Raw genomic sequence first — 21,474 nt, 5'->3', positions numbered from 1 at the left:
TGCTGGCACTTGTCAAATAACGCGGACTTACCCCAACTACTCGCCGTGCGCCCGATGAATTCCCCCGTCCGCGGGTTGTAGATAACATCTTTCCAAGTCGACTTTTTCTCGTCAGCTTTCTCCTCTTTGTTGGCCATGGTTTGAATAAGATGAATAAACCAGTTTGAGGACGATGGATGGAGGCAAATCAAGACAGCGTTGATTCGGGCTTGCCACCTTCGCGTTGAGAAATAAATGAGGTGTGCAGTCCTTCCACGCGGCTCGAGACTGCAGCAGTCGTCCAGTCCGACTCGTCGCTAGCGGCGTTTCATGCGCATGCGCAGTGCGGCGGCACGGCAATTCCAAAAGCCGCATATTAATGATGAGCGTTCGACATCATTTATACAAAAAAATTCCAACGCCCTTCGTAGTTTGTGGGTTGCTAGGAATTCGCAAAGGTGTGACTAAACCTATATAAGCGGGGTTAGGGCTGACTGCCGTGTTTTTACTGTAATAAATGACTCTCGTGGTTTTTTTCTCTCCAGAAAATTGATTTCTGCAGGCACATACATTGAAGTGTCGAATACAAAAAAGCTTTTGAGCATTTCCACCTACAGCAGGACATGCCGGCGCACTTTATGGGGCAACCTACAAATGAAACTTGTTTATTGTCTGATTTAAAATACTATTCTATTTCAAATCTTCCAAATCACGTATGGATTTTAAATAATTTACAGCCTATTCAATGGATTTTCAACTAAATTTTAATTCACATAATTCATCATTCTCAACCTGTTGCATGAGGAATAGCAATAAAAGATGCCTAAAAGAAATTGTAATTCATAATTTGTATAAAATAATACTTTGTATAAAACAAACACGTGACAACTTTAATCTAATATATCCTTGGCGCAATGTATGTTTATTATAATTACTCAAATTTATATATTTAGTATATTTACAAAAAATTCTAGTTTCCAAGCTTTTACACCTAAATACAAAACTCCTGCTACAGAACACAGGAATTTATTAAATTGACTTTTGAGTCAAAACTAGTGCTCCTTCAAACAATAAAGATCATTTATAAAAAAATAAAATGTTTTATACAAAAGTATCAAAGATGTGTGACATTTAATCAAGTTGTTGCCTTTTTAGAATGTATTGTTTTACATGAGAACAGACCGGATCTCAGTAAAATTGTTTCTTATTCTCACAATTGAACTATGATGCACTCCTCTTTCCATTACACACAACTTCATTTCTTCTGAACAGAAGATAGAAGAATTCATAAACAAATATTGATTTCATATCCAGCTTCAGGATCTCTGGTTTAATGCCATCATGGATGAGTGTATAGAAGGTTTAGGTATACCGTATATCAGAGTTTTCAAGGGTTATTTTTTGTAAACCACACCACACCAGAGGTAACCAAAATTATATGTTTATATATGTATACATGTACATACAGTTACAGTTGCAAAACAAAAAGTCATAGGAGTTATTCTGTTGATTGAAGTCAGTTTAAAATGCGACCTGAGTGGATCAGGGAATTTTCCCCTTTGTATTGGCCACTCTGAATTTCAACAAAAATGTTTTTATCATCACACTCACACAGACTACCAAAATCTCCTAACATGCAACATTCAAACAGCTTGAAGCAGAATGCTCTAAGCTACATGAACCCAGAACAGCTGATGACAACCATCGATACTGTCCTTCAATAAAGACAGTGAATAAACTATGCAATACAACAAAATCCACTTATAAAAAAAGAACCATTTTCCGTTTTGAATGCGGGTAGCTTCCAATCCAGGCTTCCAATGCTTATCCGATCCCCACGGCCAAGAAAATAAAGTGGCACTAGCCCACTCATATATTGTCACATTCCAATATGACCGAAATAAATACATTTTCAGAAAGAATCTGAAAGTCTTCTGGATAAGCCGTGGAGAAAGTAAGAACAATGACATTAAGGAAATTAAACATCGGATCTTTAATGACAAATGTTAACCTTCACTTTTTCCCCCTCCTCTACAGCCCGACCTGCAGCTCTCGCATTAACTGCTAGCATAGAAAAGCACTTGAGAAACACACCCAACTGTTTCTCCGCGAGCCAAAGTCTTCTGCCGAAAACTGAGAAAGAGGAAGTGACAGATTGTGAGGGAAGTTAAAAATATTGTAATATAGCGAGGAGTGGCAGCTTATTTCCTGTGTGGCGTTCCTCCCCGGCACTGCTCGGGAATCCTGTCCCGGCGTAGACAGTGACGGCTGATGTCCCGCTGAGCGGATGCTCACTCTGGGGAAGAGGGATTGTCATCGTCCTCGTCGTCCTCTTCCTCGTTGAAGGAGCTGGGTGTTTGACCCCGAGACTCTGAGGTGTGTGACGGGGCAGTGCTGCTGTGACTGTGGAGAGAGGAGGGGTTATAGTCCAAAATTGTAATTATAGTAATAGTGTAATCTGGATATTTAGGCGGTGAGGGTTGCCTCGTCTGTCCAGCTCAGCAAGTACCGCATGTATTTACATCCAAAATATTTACATTTAAATGTTGTGTATTTAACAGAAGCTTGCGGTAAACATACTTTGTGTGACTGAGAGGTGTTCTGTTGGAGTTTCTGGCCATTCCTGTTGGGACACAATGACATGACGTTCAATAAAAATCCTGCGATACAGTCAAGATCTCCAAAGAAACCACTTCTGTTGTCATTTCAAACCTGTATGACTTTCTTTCTTTTGCAGAACACAAAAGAACATATTTTGGACAACGTTGGTAACCAAACAACATTGGCCTCCATTGGCTTCCAGTATATGAACAAAACCACTGAGACATTTCTCAAAATATCTTCTTTTGATCAACAGAAGAAAGGAAGAAAGAGTCAGGTTTGAACGACATGATGGTAAATAATGTTTTTTTGGGGGGGGTGAACTATTCTTTCTTCTGGAGAACACAAAAGAAGATACATTGGCCCCCATTGACCTCCATTATGTGAACACAAAACCACATTTCTTTTTTGTCACCTGTCTTGATATTGTTATTTTTATGTGGCAGCCCTAATGCCAAGAATGTGCTTCCACGGAGTTTTAAAGTTACAACATCATCAAAACCCTTTGGCTTTCAAGCTAAATATCTGATGCAAATTCCCATTTGATGACCGCAACTGGTCTAGTTGTCTCATTAATGTAAATGTGTGGTCAAGTAGTGGTGAAACCGCAGTACAGAATAGATGCTTGAATTCAATAACATCTGCATGCCTCTAGTCAGGTGTGTTTTTCTAGTGAAGACAAAAAGCTTTTTACATCGCATGCCTGTTGCGATTACAAAGTTGGTTAATTTGAGTTTTTTATTGCCTGTCATGTAACAACATTTTACAAGTGATATTTGGACTAATAAAAAGCACTTGTGGTTTTAGGTGCCAGAATTCGCACAAGATACAGCATGTGAAAGGAATCATGGAGCGCTAGTGTCAAAACAAAATGACCAAATGTTATTGAAAAAGAAACAAAACAGAAACCGTGTCACGAGTTTCTCAGGTACCCACCAAGGACATACGCTTCCAGGGACTTGGGCACTAGAGATTGGGCCACGTTGAGGTTCTCTGAAGAGCATGTGCCGTTCTCAAGCCCCAGAGACATGCCCATTCGCTTCAGGATCTCGATGTCATCATGGATCTCAAATGTGTTGTCAAAGTTAAAGAGGTATTCACACCTGTTTGGAGGGATGGATGCGAGTCAAGTTTGAAATTCTGCAGGCTTTCAAAATCAATACGTTTTTTTGATCAATTTTACCTCACTATTTAGCTTAGCTTTTGTTATAGCAAACATATGATCACATAACCCATTTACAGTCCATCTATGTTTGAAGAGTTTGGTTCCAAAATGAAATAACTTTTCAAAAATCTGCTTTTTTATTATGTTATCATGTTTTATTATGTTAGTTAGCTGCATTTTTTGTTCTGGCTTAAATCAAAACAAACCAACTGCAGTTTGATTGATATTAATTGGAATGCACAATAAAAAAAACGTGATTTTTGAGTCATCTCATTTTGGAACCAAACTCTTCATTTGCATGTCAACACATATTTGATGTCCTTAACTTTGGCTCTCACAATTAAAATGAAATGAGAGGTCGTTATAGATAAAAAGCGCCACAGATACTATAACTGGTGCTCTGCGTATCCACCAAAAGAATCCCAATTGTAGAAACAAGTGACTGAAGTTTATTTTTACCAGTCCGCCTATCATATATAGGCTATACTGTATATGCCGCCTATATTTTAAGCAAAGAAAAGTTTCAGTTTTTTTATTATGATCATGATTTGATTACGGAGCATTAAAGAAAGCATGAAAAACATGTGTTTCCTTGTTTAACAATACAAGTGGCCCAGAAGTTAAAAAATAAAAAGAACAGATGTACTGTACGATATGACCTCTCATGTTTCAGTCCGTTTGTTTAAAAACGTCCGCGGCTTTATTTAATCGGACATCGCTACAGCACAAAAAAGGCCGTACAGACACAAACACTAATAAAAACAGATCGACCAAAATGGTCGAGGGAAATCTCGTACTTATCACTAGAGATGGAGCAGTCGATGACGGTGCGGACGTCTGTGTTAAGGATGATAAAGGGAAGCTGGATGACAGATCCTGGAGGGGGAGGCGACTGTGCTGACGCTTCGCTGGCCTGGTTCCTCTGTACCAGATTCTTAAAGGCGATCTGCTGCTCCACGGCAAGAAACGCACAAATCAACATTCGTATACACGAAGCCTTTCAGCAGTTTCATTTACTGTACATCAAAACAGAGCCCATAAACCAAATTAAATCAAACACTGTTGATCATTAAAGAGCTTTGCGTAATCGTAGCACAACATACGCACATGCATAGAGGCTGGACATGGACTAGAACCAAGCCAATGAGTTTTATCTGATCGATATCCTAGCACCAAACATCTATGACTTCATCGCTCTGATCGACTGCAGTACAATATGCATCAGTTGTACATGTCTGTAACGCAGACTTTTAGAGCTAATGTGCTAAAGCGCAAGGGTTGAATGTCATACGAACAAAACGTGACCATTTTCTGTGATTGTGTGAGTGGGCTTCACAACAGGAGATGGATGGCGCTTGGGCGTCTTAGTTTCTCGGAAAAACTGGATCGATATTAGGAGATTGCTGCTTTCCACAGCTGGCCCCAGTAAATACGACTCCTCCCTCTTCTCGTCTGCCATTTATGGCTCATCCTTTTATTTGTTGGAATGGAAGAGTGGATTGAAGCTAGTTTGGATTTTGATGCTAACTGGCTGAAGAGTTCAAATTGTGTGTCGCTGATATGCACTGTACTACTAATATACAGTATGTACACAGGTGTAGTACAAACCTGTAATACCAGCTCCTCTAGCTGGGCTCTTTTCTGCCGGATTCTTTCCAAGCGCTTCTGTTTTTCCAACTGAGAGACAACCACACACACACAAAATGATTTCATTAGAAATGAAGAGTAAAATGCTCTATAGGCCTAATGTACATCGCCGTAATACACTGAACTCGACTGTTGTACACTATAGCTCTAAAAGTATAGAGGTGTGAGGATTCAGCAACACACAGATAACAGCTTTAGATGGCCCACATCATTGAGTAAAGGTGTATGTGCGTGTTCACACGTGTGCGTGGGCTGCCCTCCCCACCACCCTTCCTCCTCTCCATCATCCTCCTCCATTCACCCTCTGCCACTGTCTGTCAGACTACCACAGATGTGACACTAACAGATGGTGTCAGAGGGATCTTCAAACACACACACTTCTTCACACCTGTATTTTATTACAGCTTTAACTAAAACCCAACAATGCAGGAAAAAGCATTACTATTCTTAAATGATCATGATTTTTGTGTACTCGTGTGCACATTCGATAAGACGGAATGCTGATATACTGTATGCATGACAATGAAATGTAGGTGTCAATTTAATCAATTAGGTTTTGTTTACATGATTTATGACTTAATTGTAACAAAAACATTAACTCTCTATAGCCAAACTCCAATACAATATAACAGAAATCTGAATTATAAATCTGGTGTCTGCATGCATTAAAACAATTTTGAGCCATTATCGAAATATTGTTTGGTATATTTATTTATCTATACACATGTCCAAACTGAAATACTTTCAGATGCTACAAATACAGACGCATGGGGAAAATAAACCGGTCAAGCATGTTTTTAATTCATATGCGAATTAAAATGTCTAAAAAATAAAGCTGTGGAGCATGTAAATATCTTATTCTGATTAAAATGCTTAAATAGATAATAATAAATGCCAGAATAAGGATCTTAATTAGAACAGAAGTCATTTATGTTATGTGAATCTGTCTCTCAAACACACACACACCTCTAGGTTGCGACACTCTTGGGCTGAGTTTGTGGGCAGGCCAATCCAGCGGATCTCCTTCTTTTCTTTAGAGATGATGTTCATGGCCATCAACACGTTGAGTGCATCATAAACGCGTCGACGGATGTTCTTCTGGTCGTACACCTGCTGTGTGTGAAAATACACCTTTAATAACATCACAAAGAGCGGTGCAGTGTGCGATCATCTCTTCTGCGCTTCATTTTTCCGTCTCTCTGGTTGAACCCCCGACCCTCCTAAATCTGCAGTAAAGTCTTGTTTAATTACACTTTTTGGCATTCCACTGTGTGTGCTGTCAGAAAGAATCTTGTCAAATATTCACTACGAGCCACTCTTATAAACTGATCTGAGGCCAGCGGTCGAAACACAACCCCAAACTCCCCTTATACGAAAGATATAATCTGAGAGCAACACAGAGTTGCTGTTTTCCGCAGGTTTTTGGCGAGAGGTGGAGATTGTGCAGTGTTACAGGAAGTGTTCACCGCTCTTCATAACTCACAGACAGATAAATCACAGTTCACATTAACATGAGAGGCTGCAGGAGAGACCTGGAGAGCTCTGCTGTTATTCTGCTGTGTAAACACACATTGACTAACTGATGGTCATTTTAGGTGAGGTGTAACCGTGACTGTATACATCTGTCATTTCTGAAAGATCAGCCTGGCAGACAGAAAGTCAACGCCACTGTAAGATACGCATTAGGTATAAACCATTAAGACCATTAACCGTCAATAGTAACTTATCAGAAGCGGCAATGAGAACATGACAATGAAGCAGTTAGTGCACATTTTCCACACATGTCGAGTCGTGCTGCTGATGGGGGACGGATTTGAATTGTTCATAAACGTATATGAACAAACACTGGTTAATGTCTCACAGATGTGTTATGTAGAAGTTTGCATCCTTTCAAAGCTAAAAGAAAAGAATCCCACCTCTGCTTGTGAAACCATTTCTTCATGCTGTGATTCTGTGGTTTTTTTTAATTGCTTGATGCAGAAACTAAAGGTCTACAGTATTTCTAGCATCGTGTAATCATTGAGACTGTGGACGAGTGAAGGATGTTAAACATTCGCCAGTGGGAACCACATTACTGCCTTCACAAAGGTACGTGTTAACATCACCACAGCTGAATATTTCTTTCTAAAATGTTTGATGTACGAAAGTATTTTGCCCGGCAAAATACCTCTTCTATGTTTACTGAAATATCACGTACAACATCAGCCTTGGAATGCTGCAGGTTCAAAAGCCTGCGTTTTATTTCTCAAATATTTACTTTATACGCTCAGTACATACATTATCACTTTATTGGTATGGAAAACTTTTAATGTGTGACATGGAAGTGGATTCTTTACTTCGTATCCTGCCGTTAACAGTATTCAGAGAATCTAAAAGACTGAAAAACAGGACATGTTATTGTGCCTTGTTGACATGTTATTGTGCCTTTTTATGCATTCATATCATAAAGGATATTTAGTCTAAATCTTAAAGACTGACTGATATGTGAAGCATTTAGATCAACAGTGAGTACTCCTAACTTTACAGATCCAACTGGGATTTATACAGGCGGACAAAAAAACAACAGCTTTGACATGCGACGCAATAACATTTACATCTGCAATCTTAGTTTCCTTCCTATACAATAAACTGTTTTCAACTATTTGCATTGTGGCACCTGCACTGTGTGAGGTCATTACACAACCCTAAAAACGTCTCAGACACTCACAGAGTCAGTGGGTATCAGGCTGCTGGCGTGGGTGAATTCAGCGACCAGCTCGTCTGCCACCTCATTGTAGGATGTGGTGCCTTTCTTCTGTACCTTCTCGCACACCTTCATGGAGAAATGCCTCAGACCTTTACCGTTCTTATCTGCTCTCTTCATTCTCTTACTGCGGAGCGACAAAACAAACATGTGATGTTTCATTTACACACACTGTCAAAAACATGTTTTGTGCAAATGCACAAAATTTCACCCCTATTTAAAAGAAAAATGAAGCCTATTTTATGATTGTTGTTGCGTTATTGTCATGATAAATGAAGCACATTTTGCCCCCAAGTTCACATTAGTGTCAAGACATATTTGTGTATACATATTACTTTTTATTATTTGTAGGGCTGTCAAACGATTAATCGCGATTAATCGCATCCAGAATAAAAGTTTGTGTTTACATAATATATGTCTGTGTACTGTGCATATTCATTTTGTATTTATAAATACAAACACATACACATGAATACATATTTAGGAAATATTTACATGTATTTATTTATATTTACCAATAATTGAAATGATATATAAATGTTTATTACTTTTATTATTCTGCACAGTACACAGATATATATTATGTAAACACAAACTCTTATTCTGGATGCGATTAATCGTTTGACAGCCCTAATTATTTGTTGTACTGTTTTAAATGTACACTGATTTAAATAAAATCTCCCACAATATTTTTCATGGTAACTATTATCTCATTACATCGAATTATTCATGAAAATCAAATAAGAATCCTCACCGAAGACACTCAATTATAAAAAAGTGAAACGCAACTGAAAAAAATTGCAATGCGTCTGGTTGCCATGACGATCATTTCACAGGCTTGCTGATGCTCTGGCCTTTCAGTGCAGTGAATTCTCAAGTCAGACATAACCAAACTGTGTTGTCAGTGACGAGCTGAAAGAAGCCCATCGTTTTCTTCTACATGCAGACCTGTGTCGACGCTTTCTATCCATTTTTTTCCAGTTGATTTCCTTCATTTGCGGATTTCAGTGTGAGATCTTTTAAACCTGTGTGTGTGTTTTGCATTTCACTGGTTCTTATGCCTGGGGTCGTGTCACAGAGGATGCGTCACGTTCATGACAGAAGTGGGAAAACACGTATGCACACGATGTGTGTGAACGAGAGAGAGAACGTGTGCCTAAATCAACTAAATGACTCCACCGCTGCAAGGGTACAACACTCATCCACTCCATCTACATTTTCAACAAGTTTTCCCGTGCAAAACCATGTCTCGTACAGCATCCGATTACATCAAACTAATTCACGTAACAGGACGCTGATCCTCAACAACCACACAATTTGAGATCAAAATGTTGCATGTGTAACATGAACCACGTTAATGTTGGGTAACATGCAGAAATGTAATGCTTCGAGTTTCTGTAAATCCTGGTGAGGTGCGGACAGCGCCATCAATAAAAAAGAAGGAAACAATATGGACACAGCAAAGGGCGAGAAGAACAAAGAAATGGAAGCTGTTCTCTTGCAGGTACCAGCAGGTTACATAATGGGTCTGTGCTGGTGAAGTGAGCGAACATCAGCGCTTCTGAAACCCCTCACTATTGGTTAAGCATGCTGTGATGCATCTGATGTCACGCATGCCAGCACGTTTATGTGTGCCGCAGGGGGTGCAGCTGTCTCACTTAAAACAAAAGGATGCCTCAGTTTTCCAAGGCTTGCTCAAATGTGAATGATCGGTAGAAAAATTCATTCATTCATCTATTCTCACCCCGAGTACAGAGAGCATCTAAACTGTGGGGTGAATTATGTAACCACTGCTCGATGGAGTGCAGAGATGCAGAGGAACGTGAGAGGAAAAGGGGGAGGGTACAGCGGCAACAGTTTAAGGGTTTCAGTCGTCAGGACAAATTAGTTTCAGAACAGAATCTGCCCCTAATTGAGTGAAGCACTGCAATGTTGTAGAAAGGACACACACACACACACACACACACACCGCTCTCTTTGTACATGTGAATGCCAGTGTGACACGCGTATACACGCGCAAGCGGTTCTCATGGGTGCCCGTGTGTGAAAGACATCCACGCATGCACATTTCTGCTTAGCAACAGTGTCGAGACGTGCTCTCCTCCTGCATCACAGAAATGTTTCAGCATCACAGAAATGCAGTCTTAGTACAGAAGAGAGAGAGAGCGCGAGAGAGAGGGAGGGAGAAGAAGAGGAATGAAAAAGAGGAAGTGTAGGGGGGATAGAGGGGGAGGGAGACTCGTCTGACCTTTTGCAGGAAAAGACACATCTGCCACAATGCAGAAAATAAGAGACTCAGGAGACAGGCAACCAGGTATGTAATAGGAACTGAGATACGTCTGTTACATTTTTTAAAGGCCAAAAGTGAAAATCATTCTATCATATCTGAAAATAAGTTTAAAGAATATCTCATTTATTTAGTAAGTTTTGAATAATATTAGTTAGTGTGCATGGAAAACTAAAACAACAACAACAACAACAAAAAGGTAAAATTTTATGGGAATTATTTATTATTATACCATGGTCTGTTTGAATACTCGATTCTGATTGGCTGGAAGACGTGCATTAAAACCGTTTGATGCACGGGTAGTTCCAGTCAGCTTGATCAACGTTTGATCTAGCTTTAACTTGGTAAATAAACCACGGTATAAGCAGGATAATCCACAGCTAGTCGTGCATTAAGTAAGGGATAATGTATACAGGCAGCCGGTTGTTATCGCACAAATAAGCCCCGACAGTGTGATCAGGACTTGTATCACACTGAAGGGGCTTATTTCGCGATAACAGCCTTGTACATTATCCCGCTTATTACACGGCTACTTGCCACATGAGGAAAAAAAACAGATTTGAAATATTACATTTTTACCGAATGTAGACCTTCTGCGAGGAAAAGCCGTTTACTTTCGGTTTTAAGGTAAGAAACGAAGTTCAAATGTCACGAAGAGTCAATTTGGTTTAATCGTTTGTAAATACAATGTCACATACTGTTTGTTATTAAAAGACATATTTATATTTCATTTGTCAAAACAAACCTGTCAAAATGATTTGCTGCATCCGGGTTACCATGTGTTATTAGTTTTGAACGGTTGTTATCTGGGAATAACGAACCTGCAAATGTCGCGACTGGCCAATCAGAATCAAGCATTCCAACAGGCCGTGTGACAAAGGATTTCAATGCACTTCACAGAGACAACCACCATCTGCTTCACGTCGGGTGGTTCTTGGCCTCCACGTCGTGCCATGGATTATACCTTACAAAGTAACTTAAATATAACCTTGAAAAATCTAATATTTAAATCATACTGTACAAGTATATGTACATCATCCACTAAGAAATAAAGGTTTATTGATAACTGAGAAAAATGGCAAAAATACCATTTCTTTTTTTAAATGTTCTTTCTAAATAATAAAAATGTAATTTAATTTTAGGGGCCTACAATCAAATTCTGAATATATAACAAAATAACTGCATATAAAGTAAACACAATACTTAATAGGTCATAATTAATAGGTTCATAGTTTAATGATAGAAATGCATTACTATATTGAACTATATATATATTAGTGCTGTCAATCGATTAAAAAAAATAATCGGATTAATCACACATTTTTCTGTGATTAATCACGATTAATCGCACATAACAATTATATTTTAAAATATACTTTTACATTTTAATAATTTCACATTTAATCTTCAAATTGATGTAGATACAACATATTTCTTTAACAGCATCATTTTATGAAAGCTAACATTTTGATATTAGTATTGTAACTGATGTCTCTATTAAATTGATCATTTTAACATGAATTATAGCCATTCAACAGTATAATTGAGAGCTCATGTAGGAAATATACAGAAATTGAAGGACACTTTACAGTCTTTAATGCTAAGTTATAAATTAAATGCAGAAGAATTCTCATTAAAGTTACAAAATCACATTGATTTCTTCTTTTATTTTGTTCTTTGATTAACATTAGTGACAGGAGTCAAAGCAGCACACGTTTAAGAACGTGGCCCCTTTAAGAGCTGTCTCAGTACGCAGATCTGACCGTCACCGCACTCCCATTTTCACAACACTTTGCATTCATTTAAGATTTTATTTTACACTTTGAAGTCTGTGCTTAAGAAAATGCTAGACAAAACGGGCTTTCTGACATAATCTTGTGTGGTTTTATCCATTCAAGCACGAAAGAGAACTTAACACGGATGCGCTGTCTGAAAGAGATTCACCGACGCAGCCTTTAGCCCATGACTGTTTACACCAGACTGGACCTCGCGTTGCGTTTTGCCGCGTCCCACAGTTTAGAAGCTGTCTATCTTCATTGAACGCGTCAAAGCAACTGTTTCAAATCGCGCTTAAGTGGTTTAAAAGCCTGTACACGAATAAGAGCGTGATTACATAATGTAACGCTAGACAAAGGATGTCAAAACAAACGGATGTTGCGTTAATTGCGATAAATATTTTCTGACGCGTTAATTTGAAAAAATTAATCGCATGCGTTAACGCGTTAACGTTGACAGCCCTAATATATATATATATATATATACGCGTTAACGTTGACAGCCCTAATATATATATATATATATATACGCGTTAACGTTGACAGCCAACGTTTTTTTCAAATTAACGCGTCAGAAAATATTTATCGCAATTAACGCAACATCCGTTTGTTTTGACATCCTTTGTCTAGCGTTACATTATGTAATCACGCTCTTATTCGTGTACAGGCTTTTAAACCACTTAAGCGCGATTTGAAACAGTTGCTTTGACGCGTTCAATGGAGATAGACAGCTTCTAAACTGTGGGACGCGGCAAAACGCAATGAGAGGTCCAGTCTGGTATAAACAGTCATGGGCTAAAGGCTGCGTCGGTGAATCTCTGTCAGACAGCGCATCCGTGTTAAGTTCTCTTTCGTGCTTCAATGGATAAAACCACACAAGATTATGTCAGAAAGTCCGTTTTGTCTAGCATTTCCTTAAGCAAGACTTCAAAGTGTAAAATAAAATCTTAAATGAATGCAAAGTGTTGTGAAAATGGGAGTGCGGTGACGGTCAGATCTGCGTACTGAGACAGCTCTTAAAGGGGCCACGTTCTTAAACGTGTGCTGCTGTGACTCCTGTCACTAATGTTAATCAAAGAACAAAATAAAAGAAGAAATCAATGTGATTTTGTAACTTTAATGAGAATTCTTCTGCATTTAATTTATAACTTAGCATTAAAGACTGTAAAGTGTCCTTCAATTTCTGTATATTTCCTACATGAGCTCTCAATTATACTGTTGAATGGCTATAATTCATGTTAAAATAATCAATTTAATAGAGACATCAGTTACAATACTAATATCAAAATGTTAGCTTTCATAAAATGATGCTGTTAAAGAAACATGTTGTTTCTACATCAATTTGAAGATTAAATGTGAAATTATTAAAATGTAAAAGTATATTTTAAAATATAATTGTTATGTGCGATTAATCGTGATTAATCACAGAAAAAATGTGTGATTAATCCGATTAATTTTTTTAATCGATTGACAGCACTAATATATATATATATATATACTGTATATATATAAATATTTTTTTCTGTATATTGATATTGACAAGTACGTCAGCCTTCCATATAAGATGACTAACACGAGAGTTTTACTGTTTGAGCTCCTGCTGCTCCATTATCTGCATCATCGATACTAATGACAGAGTCTTCAGATGAAACTGAGGTGAAGGAGAGGTTGTGTGTGTTAGTGTGTTATATGGAGAAACTCATTAGGGACACTGAAACACAGCTGGGGGTGCAGCTGTGATCAGCCACTGTCCCGCACAACATCTGAGCCTCGTAAATCCTACTGAGACACTAGCATTCGTCCCACAGGCAAGCCCATTTAGTTTCCCAGATCTGCTCACTTACCTAGATGAGGAATCACTCGAACACAGTCCATCCCTGCAAAACACACATTTATATTTTTTATTTCACACATTTAAATTTGACATAAATGCTTTAATGATTTTTATGACGAATAAAATATCAGTGACAAAATGAGATGCCCACCTGTCTGAGTAATAGGAATCAATGTAGTCATGTGTCCTTTTTTGGTTCCTGCAAAGAAACGGCACGAAAAACAAATGTGAGTTTGTCCCAGTTAACCTCGACACCAAGGACCCTGTGTACACCTGCTGCTAACATTTGTCTCGGGTGATCCCGACACGAGTGGACAGGCGAGACAGAGAGACGTTTATCTCTAGTATTAACAGGATTCTCAAACGTGTCTCCTGTGAGCCCTTGGGATCATGAGATTTTATCGAGAGAAGTGTCTGATTTCAGAGCTGCATATACGTCAAATGTTGATAAAGCCCCAAGCACACACATGCTTTCATTCAAAATGACTATTAATCTGCATAAAATATGTATTAATTTTATCTTTGTAAAACCTCAAGTATAAAAATCTCTTAAAGGGGTCATACGACACGGCTAAAAAGAATATTATCATTTGTTTTAAATGCAATGTGTATGCATGATTTAAGGTTCAAAAATGCTGTATTTTCCACATACCGTGCATGTTTGTCTCTCCTCTTACCCCGCCTTTACAAAGCGCATCGCTCTGAAAAGTGAGGTGTGCTATGATTGGCCAGTTAACCAGTGCGTAGTGATTGGTCAAATACTGCAAGCGTGTGAGGGAAATGTAACGCCTCTTACCATATTTGGAACATCAGGTTCCAAAGCAATTGTACTGACAGGTACGCCCACCTTACTTGCGTATACATTTGGGCGGTCTTAGTCAAATCATACCACGAACTGACGTAGATTTGTGGGGGTGTGGTTACACGAGGCGTTTCAGGCCGGTCTGGGTGAGCATTCGCTTTTAGATAGAATGCATCTTTTGTTCCCACACTTTCATTTTTGCAGTTTTACGTGTCTAATACATGCATGGGCAACTTATAACACACCAAAGACACAGAAAAACACGAATTCGCACCATATGACCCCTTTAATTTCAAACTCCCATACAGTCAGAGAACAGTCAGTGGGGGGCGCTCGAAGCATCAAGTTTTCACATTGAAGTCTGTGTTATAAGTAGAAAAGTGTATGTTAGCTCACCCCGGGGTCCACTCATTGCCCTCGGGAAGTAATGCCTGAGTAACCATGGCAACCGGTGTCGTGTGCGGTGTGAACGGGCTGCCAATGAGGATATTTCCAGGGTGAGACACTCTCTGTGGTGTGCTTAAAATCTATAGAGAGAAAGGAAAAAAGAGAGAAATTGTGATCAGAGGAAATGCAAATTGAACATGCAGATGATGACAGGAAGAGTTGTATCTCAAGATCACTTTTCACTGGAGTTCTTATATAGACAGATCAGTCACACTGCATTTACAACTCAGACGACAGCTCAATGGCAAAGCAACAATGAGATGAATCGCTGACAAATGGCTCCTTGCGTCTAGCGACATGCAGTCTAGTGCTGCCTTTAAAAGAGCTTCGACTCCAAGTACACTCGGGCGGTTCCACCTTGCGTCTTCCTGTTACACATCCATTGCTTTCTCAATGCTAACCTGAATCTCTCCACATACGCTAATGTGCTCCATCCTCTAGGGAGAGCAAACAGGGCCTACTAGAGACAAGAACAGCAGCCCTCATCCGTCATAACTTCGTTTCAAGAGATAAATCCTCCTCGCTATTTCTGGAACGACACACTAGCGGACTATTGCATAATGCATCATGCGTTTTCTGCATAGTGTGTACATTTTCTGTATGCCTAGAATATAGATCACCTACTGCAGGACACTGCACAGAACACGATATCCCACAATGCAATGCTCTCAACCCCAATTTCTAGCGTGATGATGAATGAAACAATATATATGCCACGACTTTTCTCTTTATATTAAAGAGATCATAAAACCCCCAATAATAACAATATCTAACAATTTATGACACAAATGTATTCTATATATGCTTTATATTGTTTCAAATTTTATTTTCACAACACCAGGCAAAATGCAGTAAGCTAGTATTTCATGCAGATTCACAGCTTCTCTCATATCCATATTCCCGAATACCATCATTTCTATGGCAACATGTTATCGATATGCAGGTGACATTGTGTGTGGAGGACTTATTCACTTGAAAAGGAATCTGTATGTAAGTGTGGCACACATTGGTGTAATGAGGGTCTCTCATGCTATCCACTCGGTAATAAGGTCATTAGCAGAGGTGCTGGCAAACAACACACTTGTGTTCTCTAACTAAACCACAGAAAGCCTCTTCGTTCAAGCCCGGCCCTTCTGCTTCACCTTAACAGTGACAGAATGTTGATGGCAAGGCAAAGCGTGTCAGAACACACAAAACAAAATGCAAAAAACAATGACACGTTTAAACGAGTCTCCACATAATGTTCGGCCAAACAGGTTGAACTGCACTAAAAAAAAAATGGCATGGCACTGGGGGAGCCAGATGTTAATAAACCCTGAAAACCTTTCGCTTTCATTGTTTGGTCATTTTTCACTTTAGTCTGTTTGCTTCATCACTACAGCCGTACATACCCACAAACACCCTCCTCTTTCCATCCCCCCATGTGTCATCTATTGTTCATGTACAGCAGACACAAGCACATGATGTAGTAGTGTGTCTATATAGAGCTGAATGTAAATCTCAGTTCTCTAAGGACATGACTGCCCTCTTCAGGCCACAATGTGAACTGCAGAATAATATCTCATCCACATGAAAAGTTTGTGGAAAAGCAGTGATTAGTAAATTGGTAAAAGAATAATAGACGTTTATTTATTTTGTGCACAGTGTTGTAATATTTTGATGTGATTAGGCCTGGCTAATATTTGGTTGTCACAAATTATACTCTATATCTCTCTGCAGACAATATAAAAATCACCAAGATAGTGAATGTTGTTAGGAGTTTAATGCACTTTCTATTAAAACAGTTTTATTTCAAATCTTGATAGCAAAGATGGCAGAAGAGTTCGGAAGTTTCAGTCCCGCTCAATTAATTTAGTTTCAAAACTGAATTAACATTTCGTTTCCGTCACCACAAAAAAATGATAAACTTTCCAGTTTTGCATTTTATTTCTAATTTCTAAAACAAACGGTGAGAAATGACTTAAATGTGTATTATCTTTCTAACAAGTTAATAGCTGTTTAGTTCAAATGATGGTGTCTCTCCCTGCATCCGAAATCACCTACTTCCACACTATATAGTAGGCGAAAACAAGCATGAGTCACGAATAGTATGTCCGAAATCTCAGTATGCAAAAAACAGTAGGGGAGATTTGTAGCCGAGATTTGTGAGCGTGGATCAGAGGGACATTACTCCATCCCATGATGCCACGGGAGCTGAGCAACGGTCAAATTTCCGAAGTATGTCCGAAATGTATTCATACTACTCCCACTCATACTATATAGAACGTACTGTTTTAACGGTCGAAAGATAGGTACTTATTCAAATTCAGTACGTACCGTCACAATATGCGATTTCGGACAGTGCAATTGTGACCCTAAAGCCATTTCAGAGCAAACACAAATATTGAGAAAAATCTCTCAAACAGCACTAAAAAGTGAAACATCAAAATGTTTAGCTATACTGTTTAGCCCCAGTCGTAAACCTAGTTGTGTTTGTGAGGTTATGAACTCGTGCTTTCCGTGGATGTCTGGTTGCATGTGTTTAAATACTTTTTGCACAGTAAGCTTGTGTGTTGGTGTGACACTAACCATCTGGGCTCCCACATTGGAATTGACCGTTCCTAGTGTGATCTTGGTGGCTGGGCTGTAACTGGACGGTGTTACCAGGGAAATGTTGCCTGTAAACACATAAACACAGTCAGCTTTGTGTGTACAAACAGAGCTGTGAGGAAAGCCTCTACATAGCTTATGGATTGTGTGCTTTCATTACACATCGTACTGTACTACAATTTCTATGAATTCAATCTTGTTTTGTCTTTGTTTTGTGTTAAACATCCTCTAACTGGAAAGACTGGGAATGTCAGTGATATGGGTTCGATTCCCAGGGAACACACACACATTCTGATCAAATGTACCTGAAAGCGACAGTTCAGACAAAAAAAAATCTGTCATCATTTACTCTAAAATCTGTATAATTTCTTTGTTCTGATGAACACAGAGAAAGATATTTGGAAGGATGCTTGTAACCAAACAGTGCTTGGCCACCATTGACTACCATAGAAGGCAATAAAAATGACAATGATAGTCAACTGTTTGCTTTCCTACATTCTTCAAAATATCTTCTTTTGTGTTCAACAGAACAGAGACATTTACAAAGAAAGTTTTCCTATTATGGTAGCTTGGTGGAACATGGCCATAGTTAATGTGAGGGAGTACACCTTTGCTTATTCTGCTAGCCGAGGAAAGCTGACTTTAAACATAAAACATAAACATAAAATTCAGCCATTTGGTTTCAGATTTTGTTACGTAATGCAATGACATTTCTACGTTTCTAAGCTTGGCTAGAGTACCCAGATACTTTAGAGAGCAGTAAATGTCTCTCAACAATAAGTGTCTGTTGTCGTGTAGTAAGAATATGTATGAGGGAAGGTTACAGTATAGTCACAGAGGGCGAGGCATGCTTGAAAAGATCCTGAAACAGACGTTCATTTTTTTAAATTCTGTGGTGTCTTTTAAATGAAGATGCAAATCACTGAAAGATTGTGGCATATCAAATGCAAAGTCATGCAAATGAGCTCTGCAATTGTGCACAACTGCACATTCACGCAAGGTTGAACACACCCTGTACTGTCTGAATGAAACGACGCATGCCAAAACTCCTACTCAATGCATGCCTGCAAATTTACAAACAAAAACTCTCCATTTGGAGTAAAACATCTGCGTCACAGCAGACTTGACCAATGTAAAGGAGCAGATAAGACAGTGTACAGTGTTAAACATGACTTTAACAGGCCAGTCACAAGAGATCTTTAACATATAAATTAATTCTGAAACCAAACCTGCAACACATATGATATGCGACCACACTCTCATGGCTTATGTTTTGATTAAATACTTAAAATTAAAATAAAATACTAAAAAATAAAATGTTTGCTGTGTCCTGTGACAAGACTCCATCCTACAACTTTTGCCTCTATATCGCCATCTATGTTAGAAACAGAGAATAGCAGGTTACTTGATGTAAATGAGTAGTTGACGAATAAATCTTGCATGTGTCCTATGTAGGGTTGGGAATCGTTTCAATTTTATCGATTCCGATTCCAATTGCAATTCTGATTCTGCTTATCGATTTCGATTCTTATCGATTCCCAGTTTCAATTCCACAGTTGAAGTAAAATATTTAGATATTGACCTGTATGGTCATTTAGCCTGCTTATTGACTTGTTTGCAATATATATATATATTTATGAGCAGCGTTTTGTGTATATTTACACATAGAAACACACCTTTTCTGATTTATTACAATTTGTATTATCATAGTTGAACTACATCATGGTTAAACTGCAGTTACTATAATGCAACTATGGTTAATTTGTGATTCCTGTGCTTTAATGCAAATTCTATAGCTAAACTATGCTTACTATTGTAAAAAAATAGATAATTTTCATAAGGGCTTTTATTGAGATATCAGCAGATCATGCAACGCATGTACTGTTCTGAAAATATGCACACAGGAATTGATAAGAGGAATTCAAATTTTAATCTCAAGTATCCGATTCCTATTCCTTTCGATTCCGATCCGATTCCTAGCCTTTCGATTCCGATTCCAAATTGGAATTGATTTTCTATTCCCAACCCTAGTCCTATGTGACAGCAAAATAAAAACATTTTAATATTACACCGAGTTATATTATTAATAGTTACATGTATCAGCTAAAATAGCATAAAGGACATTTATCTTATGGCTGGAATACACTACAAGACTTTTAAAATCTGAACAGAATTTTTTAAAAACTAGACATCATACACATGCAGACTTTTAGAAAGTTTCAGATAGAAACACACTAACTGATCAAATCTGCAGACTGGCACAGACTTTCTGCAACAAGTCCAGACTGAAAATCTGGGCAAAATCTGAGCAAGAGTCTTGTAGTGTATTTTGGCCTTTAATTGTTTTTCTACATTTTTGCAGTCAAACCATAGGACAAATTTGTATATTAGTCTGTCAACTACCCAAATGTCTTTCCTTTTTACGTACAAAATTACAGGTTACGGATTGCAGCTTTACGTTTCCATACGTTTCTTCCATGTTTAATTCTCAGAAAAGGAGTCAATCAGTGACGTTCAGACCAGTGACGTGTTTGGCTTTGAGAGGTCAGAGTTCACCATACATTTACTTTCTACGCAGCGAAAGACAAAAAATCCACACATATGCTTGCGTTCCCGCTCTCCCGCGCTTACACTTCCATTCACAGGAAATGAGAGAAACATAAAGTCTAGTGTGACCACCGGCTTACAATAACGTCAACAACCAACCATCAATGAAAAACAGATTTCTTATTTTGACAAAATACAACAGCAGTTTTCACCGTCACTCTAACAAACCAGTCAATGAGCAACGCATGCTTGTAATAGAGCATGTTACCGAAAATCACCAATCGTACCGAAACAAAGAATATAACGAACAGTTTTGAGGTCAATATACTCTTGATATGACTGGCTAGAGGACAGAAACTAGGGTTACAAAATACCCACAGTAATAAACCTATCCCATGATAGCGGCTACGAAAATGTCATAGCTGGTGTAATGAATGAGTCTATGGCAGCAGGTCTGCAGTGTCTGAAGGGCCTCAGTGTGAGAATGCGTCAGTGCCGCATGCTCTTTAAAGAAACAATGAGCAAAGCCACATTAGAATACAGCTGAGCAGCAGTCTAGCACACACACACACACAATGTGCTCAGTGTTTGTTTGACATTATAATCTTAGTAATACCAACAAAATACACAAGACATCAAGAATGACTTCTGTACATTGGAACAAGCAAGAGGAGACACACACATGAGAAAAACACACAATAACTTCCTGGGGGCTGCCCATACAGATGCCAGCACATGCACTGGCAAACATCAACACGACTCGAAACCACATCAGTGCCAGAGAAACATCTCACCAATCGCCAAAAAACTGAACTGCAGCGATAATAAACCCACTTAAACGCATACCATCGCTCTGACAAACACCTAAAGTAATGGACAGCTTGAAATAAAAGGCATTCCAAATATAGCTACAAGACCTTCATCAAAATCCAGATGTACCTGTTCGTTTCTGATGGGGGAGAACGAGCGCTTCCATACTTCTCACCTTTAACTATTTCTCCTATGATCTGATGAAAAGTCCAAGTTCGAGCCCCATGCACAGACTGGGACGCCCCTAC

The 21,474-nt window shown here is 38.6% G+C and overlaps 2 protein-coding genes across 3 annotated transcripts in view; both read right to left on the bottom strand.

Annotated features, from left to right (window-relative positions):
* atp1b3b (ATPase Na+/K+ transporting subunit beta 3b) overlaps window positions 1-304 on the bottom strand; it is a 45,383-nt gene extending 45,079 nt beyond the window's left edge. The window contains exon 1 of the mRNA XM_057350298.1: window positions 32-304. Coding sequence (XP_057206281.1) covers window positions 32-137 — 106 coding nt within the window. The 5' untranslated portion in view covers window positions 138-304. The remainder of the gene's footprint in view (window positions 1-31) is intronic.
* Window positions 305-1,404: 1,100 nt separating this feature from the next.
* tfdp2 (transcription factor Dp-2) lies at window positions 1,405-21,474 on the bottom strand. Of its 2 annotated transcripts, none has more exons than XM_057351724.1 (12): window positions 21,356-21,474; window positions 17,849-17,937; window positions 15,230-15,360; window positions 14,183-14,230; window positions 14,042-14,074; window positions 8,100-8,262; window positions 6,359-6,502; window positions 5,354-5,422; window positions 4,543-4,694; window positions 3,517-3,683; window positions 2,560-2,602; window positions 1,405-2,382 (listed from the first exon to the last, which is right to left on the bottom strand). In XM_057351724.1, exons 1-12 carry the CDS (start codon window positions 21,390-21,392, stop codon window positions 2,271-2,273), a joined length of 1,188 nt encoding a protein of 395 aa, XP_057207707.1. In that variant the 5' UTR covers window positions 21,393-21,474; the 3' UTR covers window positions 1,405-2,270. The 2 variants fall into 2 exon arrangements, with proteins under 2 accessions (XP_057207707.1, XP_057207706.1); XM_057351723.1 differs by having other exon boundaries at window positions 6,359-6,505; window positions 21,356-21,471.

The sequence above is a fragment of the Triplophysa rosa genome, linkage group LG14 (assembly GCF_024868665.1).
Source record: "Triplophysa rosa linkage group LG14, Trosa_1v2, whole genome shotgun sequence".
Lineage (NCBI taxonomy): Eukaryota > Metazoa > Chordata > Actinopteri > Cypriniformes > Nemacheilidae > Triplophysa > Triplophysa rosa.
Note: the sequence above shows the minus strand (reverse complement) of the source record. Positions and strands in the feature narration are given on the sequence as shown.